Source organism: Phyllobates terribilis, unplaced genomic scaffold (assembly GCF_046119375.1).
Source record: "Phyllobates terribilis strain yellow unplaced genomic scaffold, ASM4611937v1 Scaffold_4__5_contigs__length_816908805, whole genome shotgun sequence".
NCBI classification, from domain to species: Eukaryota; Metazoa; Chordata; class Amphibia; order Anura; family Dendrobatidae; genus Phyllobates; species Phyllobates terribilis.
In genome coordinates this window covers 55236868-55249573 of record NW_027362764.1, presented here as the reverse complement: position 1 = coordinate 55249573, position 12706 = coordinate 55236868, and the positions used below count along the sequence as shown (strand labels likewise).

Below are 12706 nucleotides of genomic sequence, written 5' to 3'. Positions count from 1 at the left end.
CTGTGGAGCCGGGCATGTGAGGTGCCGTGTTATGGACTAGGGACTCAGCGGGTAAAACCGGAGACCGCCCGCTGCCGCCAGAAGATGGAGCATTGTTTGGGCGGGGAAGCCTGAAGAAAGCAACACCAGCATCAGCTGGCAACTGCCTTGTGGAGGATAAGAGTCAGCTAAGTGTAAAAACTGTCAATTACAACCGGTTCGACTCTGCTACATCTAGTTAAACTGTGAACTGTCAGTTATAGACTTTTACCTCTATTTCCCTACAATAGAAGACACTTGTCGAAGATGTTGGAGCTGTTAGCTGGTTAAGCCCCCGGAGCAACGGGTCCCCATACAAACCATTGTGACTTCTGCTCCCTTGGAGGTGCTGATGATCGACTATTTGACTGTTGGACCGGCGCATCTCGGGTATGAACATTGCCTGGTAATGACAGACCACTTCACAAAGTTTGCGTTTGTGACCCCGACCAGAGACCAGACCGCCTAGTCAGCTGCGCAGGCCATCTGCCGAGACTTCATTCGGGTGTACGGCAGCCCAAAGAGGATCCATTCTGATCACGACGCCTGCTTCCAAGGCCGGGTGATGGAGGAGCTGCACCGGTTGTACAAGATTGAGAAGTCACGGACTACTCCTTACCACCCTCATGGAAATGGGGCCTGTCAAAGCTTTGATCGGACACTGATCCAAATGCTCCGCACGTTGGAGGAAGATCAGAAGGTACGATGGCCTGAGTTTGTGGCCGAGCTGGTGTGGGTCTACAACAATCGAGTGAATAGTACAACGGGGTTCACTCCTTATACCTTGCTGTTTGGGCGAAAGGGGCGAGAGATTACTGAGTTAGAGCTGGACCCCGAGGAGGACTACCCATGGACGGGGATGTCTTCCTGGGTCCGGGAACATCGGCATCGACTGCAGACCCTCCGACGGTTGGTACAACAAAAGTTTCAGGAGCTCAAACATCATGAGACATTGCCTCTTCGAAGGACAGCTCTGAGGCTCGGGGAGTGGGTGTTGGTTCGGGACAGGCGGCCCCGGGGCAAATTGAGTAGGCGGTGGGAACGGACCCCGCACCGAGTGAAGCGCAGGATTGGCGCTGAAGGACCTGTGTATGAAGTTCAACCCGAGGGGGCTGAAGGAGCCCCTACCAGAGTGGTTCATCGTAGTATGCTGCAACCCTGTCTGTCTAAAGATGACGAGGATGGAGAAGAATCACCTGCTTGTAGAGAGGATCCTGTCATAGTTGCCCCAAGCCACGATGTGGACGAAGAAGAATTGTTGATTCTACCTCCGAGCCCCAGCACTCGATTACCTGCAGTCCCCAGTGCAGGCGGCGAGGGAACACCATCGGTTGAAGCCACCGGGCAGGCGGAGATTGGGAATCCAAGTGAGCCGGGAGACGCAGGTTCCGTGGAGCCGGGTACGTGAGGTGTCGTGTTATGGACTAGGGACTCAGCGGGTAAAACCGGAGACCGCCCGCTGCCGCCAGAAGAAGGAGCATTGTTTGGGCGGGGAAGCCTGAAGAAAGCAACACCGGCATCAGCTGGCAACTGCCTTGTGGAGGATAAGAGTAAGCTAAGTGTAAAAACTGTCGATTACAACTGGTTTGACTCTGCTACATCTAGTTAAACTGTGAACTGTCAGTTATACTGTAGACTTTTACCTCTACTTCCCTTGTTTTTCCCCATATTTTCCCCTGTTACTCCTTGCGTGGAGATTGACCCTGCTATCATAAATCTCCCGTTTATTAACCCTGTATTGTGTGCTCTGTGTTTCTGTGTCACTGCATCTAAAGTACCCGTGTTACAATAACCAGCCAAGATAAAGCTGACAACTAAGGGCTGCAGCCCGCAGCTGTCAGCTTTACCTGCGCTGGTTATCAAGAATAGAGGGGACCGCACATCTTTTTTTTTTTTTTAACATACTACGCCGACCAATCACAGCTATGCCAATATTTACAAGGATGTGATTGAGCCGGAAGTGCTCACACAGGAAAGTTTGTTGATTGGATGTACCGCAGCCTTTCAACAAGCTTTGTTCGGGCTGCCAAACCTGAACAGTTGTTCTGGGTCCGTGGAAGACACTAGCTGTTCGGTATGGACATCTAACTTTACCGTTTGGGTTCGCCCATCCCTAGTCCTAAGGGATAGTACAACCCCTTTAATGAACACTTTGTCCTATGACTGGAGGTCTACTTATGGCTGGATAGCAACACTGCAGCAGCCATAAAGCACACACCCAGCGGTATAGAAGGAAGTGTGTGTCTCCAATATGTCCGCCACCAGAAGAAATTAAGAAATTAGAAAAATTAATAAAATTATTGCAGCAATTAAAAAAACAGAAGAGCACATTAATTCTCTTATACAGACTAACATTTAATGAACGAAGCAGATATTACATCCATGAGATATTCCATTTAAGTATTAAAAAAAATAATAATTCTAGCCTCGATTTCTAAAATTACCTTTGTGTTTTGTGTGTTGCCTTTGATCTACAAAACAAGCGGCTTCCATTACCCACCAAGCATTTGTGATTTCTGCTCACACATCAGCATTCAGCCCTTCAGTTTTTCCATTATTATTAAGATCAGAAAATCAGAAGCAAACAATTATAATCAGGATTATGCTTGGGGGAGGGGTGGCACTTACTTGAAATAGAAGAAAATTCCAAGGGAAATTAACAATGAGACGATGGACAAGGCGTGTCCTACTATGGCCATATAGTACAGGATATAGGCATTCTAGAAGAGATGGAGAGAAATAACTCAGGGGCAGAAACAAAAAACATTATTCTTCAAGGGGACCTGTCACTATCCATAAATATGTAATTGTATTAAAGCCGCTGATGTCCTGAATCCGTCTTTGTTTTTCCTTTGTTCATGATCATCTCCATTCCAGAGATATGGCCCCTTCTTCCCTGTATAGAAATCTGGTCTTTTTTTAGCAAACTGGGCGTGGTCTACATGGAGAAAAAAGTTGCTCACCACGCCCACTTCGCTAACAAAACTAGATTTACATATAGGGGCCATATCTCAGGAACGAAGAGGCACAGGAACAAGAGAAAAATACTGGTGCCTTCTAATGGAGCAGAGGACCCTCTCAGGAAACAGAGTTTAGGTTTGACTTTTAATCCTGTACTCCCCATAGCTATGGCCAGAGGCGCATCTATGGAAGGAGGGATGAGTTTCGATGGATCTCTTCTATATTGTAGAACAGTGAGGCAGAGAGATAATCACAGCTTCCTGCAAAGCCAAAGGTATATTCAATTGCATCTGTGTCCTTAAAATGCAGATACAATTGAATGTAGCAGCGGAGGAGCAGGTAGCCATTGTGGACTTTCTGCCATGCCACTCAGCATCTTCTTTAGGGCTCGCTCTCACTTGCGATTAAATTGGAATTGATAAAATAATCGGATTGCATTCGGACCAATTTAATCCTATGATGGTGTGCTCAGTTGTGTTTTTTTTCCAGCGCCGCTTGGATTGCGTTCGGGCTGGAAAAAAAACGCAGCATTCGGATCGCTCGCACTCTCATAATCTATGGGTGCGTGTGAAACCTTGCACTGCACTCAGATATCACCCGAGTGCAGTGCGATACCCGCCGATGCCAGCAACAGAGGAGATGGAGAAATTGATTTCTCCATCCTCTCTGCAGCTGTGCTGCGATCCTCTCCGCGCGAGAGGATCGCAGCACGGAGCACTGACATTTGGCTCCCACTCGCAGCAGGCAGAGCAGGAGCCGAATGTCATTAGCATATCAGATCCGATGCTCTCACATCGGTTGTCATACGCTAGTGGGTCCCCAGCCTTATAATGATGTTCGGAGCAATTACGTCATTGTGCTGCTGGAGTCATTGAGCAGAAGAGTGGCTGAAGATGGATTAAAATGGGACATCGTCCTTCATTACATATAGTCTCCTCTCTTATTATGCATAGTATTGTCTTTTATCATAGACAATGTCCTCCCTTATTATGAATATTGTTTTTTATACCTAGTGTTCTCCCTTAATATTTCATGAAGTTGTCCTTTATATACAGTGTCCTCCCATATTATGAAAAGCATTGTCTTTTATCATCACATACAGTGTCCTCCCTTATTATGCATATCATTGTCTTTTATCATAGACAATGGCCTGCCTTATTATGAATATTGATTTTTTTTATTACAGTGTTCTCCCTTAATATTTTAGACAGCATTGTCCTTTATTATTGTATACAGTGTCCTCCCTTATTATGAAAAGAATTATCTTTTATCACATACTATCACATACAGTGTTCTCCTTATTATGCATAGCATTATTTTCTTTATCAAATATACTGTCCTCCCTTATTATGTATAACATTTTTTTTTATTCCATACAGAGTTCTGACTTAATATTGTATACAGCGTTGTCTTTTATTATTATATACAGTGTTCTCCTTTATTATATTATGATATTAAGGTGTATGATCCAAGCGGGAGATTTTTATCCACCCTTACTATAGGTTGCTCCAAGCAAAAAAAGCCTGGCATCAGAGGGTGGTGAAACTACAGCATGGTGGCTTAGAGGTTAGCAGCTCTGTGGTCCAGGGTTCAAATCCTACCAAGGATGACATCTGTAAGGAGTTTGTATTTTATCCCCGTGTTTGCTTGGGTTTCTTCCCACACTCCAGCGACATACTGATAGGGAATTTAGATTGTGATCACAATTGGAGACAGCTATGATAATGTATGTGAAGCGCTGCAGAATATGATAGCGCTATATAAGCAGTGCATAAATAAATAACCTACAAAAATGAAAAAAATCCCTTCCCCTGCTAAAACAACAAGCCTTTTGTTTAACGTGCTAAAATAATCTATAAACAGTTCCCCACCTTAAATGTAAGATATCTGAGGGAGAGTTGTAACCAACTAATTTTACCCCAATTTTATTTACACATTGTACAGCACTGTTATTATGTACTATATGTCGGAATTAACTTCTTAAGAGACCATCATTATTGATTAACCTGGTAAATCCCCTTAAGGATTCATTGCATACAGATTTATTATTGAGAATGATGGACAGACCGTATGCCTTATGCTCCTCAGCTCCACCTAGTGGTTACTGTAGAAAATAATAATTTTATTTTTTAATTCTACACAGGGTTATTTTTTTCCTCTGTATCTCAATTAAATCTTTGACTGCTTTAAACGTATACTAAGAAATCAATCAGCACACAAATTCAGACCTATCGTATTTAGTTAAAATAGGTACATATTCACTTTAATGCATTTATTTTTTTTTTCCCCAGGGACATTAGTGGTCACATATTTCTTTGTATAATGTGCAGTGTATGGAAATATTCATTATTATAGTTCCTGTCTATAACACATTTATTGTACTTAATTAGTTGGTAATATGTGTTACATTAGTTCATTGCTGGCAGGCTCATGAAAATGGCATTTAGATATGGAGGGAACTTTGCATCGGCAGCTGCTAAATGGCTCCTGTGTATGTCATGGGTCATTATGTAGAACTATTTCTGCTGTCACCCAGGTGATAGAGTTTCTTTATACTAATGATGGAGAAATTAGATTTTCATTGTTTTTTTAGTTAATGTGTTCTATGTGATACAAAAACAAGTCTGCAGATCACATGATTTACTAATGTTATTATTTTTTTTTTTATTATTTCTTTACGTTATTGATTATTTAACCACCGGGTCGTTTGTCAGTTTCCATCACGAGAAAAGTTGTAACACCTAACTGTTAATTTAGACTCACATTTCCTTGAGGAATAACAGAGGAAGGTTAAATTAACAAGAACATATAAAACAAATCGTCCTATTTTCATTCAGAAAAAAAGGATATTTGTGTAATCTCTATTGTCATCCGTTTTTATACATCAGCAGTTATTAAAATGTACAAGTCTAAATACAGTTTCATATGTTGTAGGAAACTATGGATGATTCATATGGGATCAGCTTTTTTTTTGCACATACATAGACTTTAACAGTTTAATCTCATCCTAAATATGGAAGAGTCAAGTGCATGTGACGCGCCCCTGGGCCTGCTGTGTCGCGCAGCGTCTCGCGCACGGGGCTTACCCGGAACCGGATCAGATGAGGGTTGTAGTCTCCGAGTGGCGGGGACCCGGTCCGTGCCCAGGGAGTCAAACTCAGTGTGTGGCAGTCTTGATAGATGTTATTTGAGTGTCGACTACGCCACCCGTTGATTTGCAGCTATGGAGCTGCCGCTGCAGGGCAGACCGCTGAGGCCGGTGTAGAATTGTGCAGCGTGATAGTATAACCCCCAACGGGAGGGGTATGGCCTCAGGGCAGCCGACATGGAAGATGGGGGTAGCAGGAACCACTCAGAGACGGTGCGGTGTAATTCAGGGTCTTTACTGGTAACAACGATAGACCCTCCCGGAGTACTTGCTAGCGAACGGGGCCTGGTCAGTCCTTGAGCAGATGGGATCTCCCCTGGCCAGGCGGAGTTGTAGGCCTCCCAAACTGACTGTACTCTTCTGGCTACCTTGCTAGAAGCGGATATAAGTAGCCCACGTCCCTGAGTGTACCGTGTGGTGCTCACCCGTATGGCCGGTGACTCGGGGCCTTCTATGGCTTCCGCTCCACGATGGCGGTGCTGGTCCCACGCGTGTGACCGTGCCTTCGGGTTTCTGGGCCTGAGGACCTGAAATCCCCTGCCGGTCGGCTTCTGCTGCTGGGTAAGAGTTAGTCCCCACAGCCTCGGACGCCGGGTCCGGTAAGAAAGCTTCTCAGTCAGGGCGAGCTCTGCAGCTGCCAGCCCCTGACTCGTAGTAGTATTGCTCCCACTGAGCTTCTGCTGTTTCTTCCTATGCTGCTTCTCTTCTCTACTCTCCTTGACTCCTAACCCTGCCTCAGCCCCGGGTTTATATAGGGGAAGTTCTTCCCCTCCCAAGACTGGGCAGGAGGTGTGGCATGCATAGGATCCCTGACCAAGAGACCTCCCACCTGCTCTCAGACATAACATGGCTGTTACTGTGGAAACCAGACCCCTGGGGTGCCACACATGCTGCGATATTCTCCACGTGGACTTCAAAACAGCCCTATGGAATAACATTGATCCGAGTGCTGTCAGTCATTGTAAAGGAGGAGGAGGAGGAGGTGTGCTGTGACATCACCTATTGTGAATGGTGGATCCTCTGTTATCTACTGTATATAGAGGTGTTATCAGTCATTGTACAGGAGGAGGAGGTGAGCTGTGACATCACCTATTGTGAATGGTGGATCCTCTGTTATCTACTGTATATAGAGGTGTTATCAGTCATTGTACAGAAGGAGGAGGTGAGCTGTGACATAACCTATTGTGAATGGTGGATCCTGTGTTATCTACTGTATATAGAGGTGATATTAGTCATTGTACAGGAGAAGGGGGAGGTGAGCTGTGACATCACCTATTGTGAATGGTGGGTCCTGTGTTATCTACTGTATATAGAGGTGTTATCAGTCATTGTACAGGAGGAGGAGGCGGTGAGCTGTGACATCATCTATTGTGAATGGTGGATCCTGTGTTATCTACTGTATATAGAGATGTTATCAGTCATTGTACAGGAGGAGGAGGTGAGCTGTGACATCACCTATTGTGATTAGTGGATCCTGTGTTAGCATCTGTGTATAGAGGTGTTATCCGTCATTTTATTCCTGTCTGCAATGATAATGAGTATACTGACAAGCCTTATGTAAAGAACAAGGAGTTTTAGGCTATGTGCCCACGATCCAGAAATGCTCCGGATTTTTTCCTGAGCGTTTCTGCATCTCCCTGGCAGAAAAAAATGCATGCGGATTGTACATGCGGATTGTACATGCGGATTGTGCATGCGGATTGTACATGCGGATTGTACATGCGTTTTTCCTGCCAGGGACTTGCGGATGTGAAGCGGTCTTCACTTGCATTTCCGCATGCGGGTTGACAAGCGCTTTCCAAGCGATTTTAGCATCACTTGGAAAGTGCTTGTCACCTTGGTCACACTATATAAATCCATGCAAACAGCATGGATTTATATAGTGTGACCGAGAGAATGTCAAAAAATAAAAAAATAAATCTATACTTACCCTCTGATGGCCCCCGGTGTCTTGCTTTGCTCCGTTCTGGCTGCCGGCAGCGGTGGATTGAAAGACCTGCCGACGTCAGCGTTGCGTGACCCGTCACATGACTCTGACATCAGCGCAGGTCCTTCATTCCATCGCGAAGTGCCGGGAAGCAAGGGGGAGCGCAGCATGGGCAGCTGGAAGGTAAGTATACATTTCTCTTTTATTTTATTCTTTTTTTACAGCTTTTTTAATGGTACCTGGGTCCGGAGGAGACTCTCCTCTCCTCCACACCCGGGTACCATCCGCACATTAGAACGCGTCAATTAAGCAAGTACAGATGCAGTGATGCGGATATTATGTGTTCTAATGCAAGTCAATGGCGGTGAAAACGCAGTGCTTACGCAAAATAATTGGTAGTGCTGCGTTTTTTTCCGCAATGATAATCCGCAGCGGAAATTTCCGCAGCATGTGCACAGCACATGCGGATTATCATTGGGGGACATGGCAGGCCTTCTACCATGCGTTTTTTAAGCGTTTCTGCAGCATTTTTGCCGCTGTGGAAACGCTTAAAAAAACGCATCGTGGTCACACAGCCTTACTCTAATATAGCCCCCGAGGACAGTTAGAAAATGGCAAGATTTTTTTTTCAATCTAAATTGTGATATGAAAATTGCTAAAAATGTTTAAAAAATACATTCAACATGAATATCTCATTTAAACAATGGTTTGTCTTCTGACTATACATTCCCTTTAAGCCAATCAATATCTCCTGTCCCATCAGTTTAAGTAATAATACTTTGTTTTTCTTATTTAGTAAATATTAATTCTGAAGCTTCTATTCTTAGAACTCTGTATTGCGCAGTTCCTCTGAAAGTCTTTCTGGAAATGTAAGAATAAATTGATATTTGACCATCACTATTCACTTTTGTCCATAGGGTGACAAGTAACACCCCGTTATTTATGTATTTCACTTGCTTACATAACACCATTAATTCCACTTTGCTTTACAGACATCATTTCTGTCCCCATTGTGGCTCACAATCTAGATTCCCTAGCAGTATGTCTTCGGAGGAAACCGGTGAACCCTCACAGAAACATGGGGAGAACATACAAACTTCTTGCACATGCTGTCCTTTGTGGGATTTAAACCCAGGACCCCAGCACTACAAAGCAACAGTGCTAACCACTGAGCCACCGTGCTGCCCATTTGATAACTTATTCACACATTTCCAGGAGGAATAACAGAGTAACACAAAATTCTAAGAACATATGTTCTGGAATATTAGTGTATTTACTTAACAAGACTCGCCAGGAGAGCAGACGCTGCCTAACTAGACAGATATACTGTTCAGGAGACTGGGAAAGCTGGGTGAGGGAGCCGTAAAGGCGGCTGCACAGACTTCTTTCCAGACTTATGAAAGCAAACAACATCCCAAATGTGAGAGTAAGAACTGGTTCCAAAGCAAATAATATGCAAAAAATCCAATATTTGAAGAGTGTGAGTCAATAAGAACGAACATCTGGTGCTGCTATGTCTTCAGCATGCAGGAAGAAGATGCAAATCTGGTCCTAAAACTTCCCGATACAGGATTAACTAAGACTCCGCCAGAATCTGATTACAATTAGATTTCACAAATCTTAAAGGGAAGCGACATAATTACTGACACAGAGTGTTACCGGAGGAAAACAAAAGCCACAGAGGATTGACTCAGAGTACAATCTCCTACTCATTACCATGCGGAGCCCCAGCATTTTGCAGGATTGTACTTGGCTCGGAGACTGTTTATAGTTCTCAGCAATGGGGCTGGAGAAATAATAACATTCAGCAGCGTGGCGGGATATCAGGAGACCACACACGAGATGCTGCAGGGTCTGCAGACTGTGGTTAGTGGGTACGAGCACTGGCGTATACTAAAGGGGCTAAAATAAAGAGGATTTACATCAATGGTATAATAACGTGAAGCTTCTGAAAAACTACTACACAGAAAAAAAACATCACAAGTGCACAACTATTTTTTTTTTACTTCTTTTAAGAGTTTAAGTTTTTTTAGGCTTTTTTCAATGAGAAACCTCTACAAAAAATACTCATTTTTTAGTCAAGTTTTTGGAAGAGTTTTTCTTTTCCCGAAGTTGTTTTCAAGAATTCTGGAAGAGTTTTATCCCTGCAGCAGTTTTTTTTTGGAGCCTTTCGATTTGACAGTGCATGATCCATAATGTACTGTTTGGCTATGTTCACAAGTTTTTTGAGTTTTTTGGTTTCTTTCTGGAGGGGATTCGCTCCAAAATCCTCAAAAATTGCTTGAAAATCCCTTCCTATTCATTTTTATTAGAAATACACTTTGCTGTTTGTATGACGTTTTTTTTTACCTTTTCTTTTCCTGAAAATGTTTTGAAAAATGCCTTGTTGAATAAAAAATCTCTATGTCTCCAAAATAGACACAAATAATTTAAAAGGCGGCAAAAAAAAAAAAAAAAAGCAGCGCTTAAAGAAAAAAAAAAATTCCAAAAACTCTTCAAGAAAAGAAAAACTCCTGTAAAAACTCAACTACAAAAACAATTGTTTCCTGAAGCAGTTTCCACTTGAAAAATTCATTGTTTTTTAACACCTCTTTGTGAACACAGCCCAATGGTGCCATCATAATGATCACATAAACATATACTTCAATATCATTGAGAGCCAAAGAACCCACAACAGAGTGAAAGGCAGAAGACCCCCATATCTGTAACTGTTACAAGACCACCAAAAACAATGGAACCCAAAACACCTTTAATAACAGTGACAGCAACAACACCCCCCTACAACAGTGACAACCATAAAACCCCCATATAAGGGAATGTCACATGTACACCTCCTAACTGTGACAAACCCCATATTAATGACTGCCACAAACCCCCATATTACAGGGAATCTGTCAACAAGTTTTTGCTCATCTGAGAGCAGCATGATGTAGGGGCAGAGACCCTGATTTCAGCGATGTGTCACTTTGTGTACTGGATGCAGCAGTTGTGACATAATCAGAGTTTTTAGATGTAACATGAAGCAGAGCTGAGAAAGCTAACCCCGCCCACATCACAGCTGACCCCGCCCACACCATAGCTGACTCCGCCTACACTACAGCATTCTGGGTATATTATCTATTGACAGTGAGCTGCTTATCAAAGAAAGGGACGGAGTCGGACAAGGGCTCACATGACTATGAGTCCTGGCAGTGATAATCTGATGATTAAACCTTCATTGTAAATAAACTACAGCACACAGCCTAATAAGTGACACATTGTTGAAATCTGTGTTTCGGCCTATCTCCTGCTGTTTTTACAAAGCAAAAACCTGCTGACAGATTACTTTTAATGACCATCACAATCCTCATATTAATGACTGCCACAAAACACTCATATTAATGACTAACACAAATTCCATAATAATGACTGTAACAAACCCACATTTTAATGGTCAACACAAACTCCATACTAAAAACCTACACAAACCCCATATTAATGGCAGCCACAAACCCCATATTAATGATCGACACAAACCCCTAATTAATGACCGCCACAGCTCCCATATTAATGACCACCACAAACCCCTATATTAATGACCAACACCAACTCCCATATTAATGACCACCATAAACCTCATATTAATGACTGCCACAAACCCCCATATTAATGACAGTTACAACTCCAATATTGATGATGGCACAACTCCCATATTGATGACCACTACATGTTAATGTCCAGCACAAACCCCCCATATTAACATTGTCACGACTCTCCTATAAATTACTTCCACAAAACCTCCTGTAAGAAAGCAGCTGTATAGGTCCTGGATGGGGTATATGTGTCACCAAGGTGCCTAGGCTTGGTGAACACTGGAGAGCAGGCTCTAGCACAGTTAGTGCTGAGATATTTTTTTTATAGGGCAGCATGGGTCCAGGTTTTTAGGAGCAGGCAAAAGAGATGAGTGGGACTGGCTGCTCCCATGTCCCCGCCTTAGGATCTGAACAGCCTATTCAAGGCAGCTTAGCTGCTTCATTCCCTGTGTGGTGGTGTGAGGTGGAAAGACCTCTTGATGTGGTTCTGTGTGTAGGAGCAGATACAGACCTTGTGGAGTTGGTTAATCTCTGCCAGAGATTCAGAATGGACTTTAATCTGTTCTGAGAAGTCCAAACTGCCTTAGATTTGCTGGCGCAGTAACTGTTTTTTTCCTGGTATACCTTTGTGACTCACCCCTGGGCCATGGGGTACTCGGTAGCCGGGCCAGCCGATGCTGGAGGATGTCACGGTGGCAGTGACCCAGTCCGTGACCCAGGGTGGTAGTGACCCAGTCCGTGACCCAGGGCGGTCAATTAAAGGCAAAAGTAAAAGGGGAAATAAAGGTTTTAGAGATAATGTTCGTGACGCCACCTGTGGTATGTGGCTAGATGAAGCCGCCGCTGCGGTGCAGATCCTCTGGAGCTGATGGTGATGCAGCAGAGTTGGTTCAGCTCTCCACAGGCAGAGCTTAGCTCCAGGGCAGGATATGTAGAATTGTGGAGGTGGATGTTGTTGGTGCGGTGTAATGCAGGTGATGGCGCAGATAATGACCAGTCCACAACTTAATGGCGGTTTCCTCTTATCTTTACTTGCGGTTGTTAGGCAGACCGGGGCACGGGTACTAGCTGGTAGTAGGG

General features: G+C 43.8%; 1 protein-coding gene across 2 annotated transcripts in view; it reads right to left on the bottom strand.

Annotated features, from left to right (window-relative positions):
• Positions 1–12706, bottom strand: part of CALCR (calcitonin receptor) — a 435656-nt gene that overhangs the window by 64216 nt on the left and 358734 nt on the right. For both annotated transcript variants that reach the window (XM_073677352.1, XM_073677351.1), the window contains exon 6: positions 2647–2738. In XM_073677352.1, coding sequence (XP_073533453.1) covers positions 2647–2738 — 92 coding nt within the window. The remainder of the gene's footprint in view (positions 1–2646; positions 2739–12706) is intronic.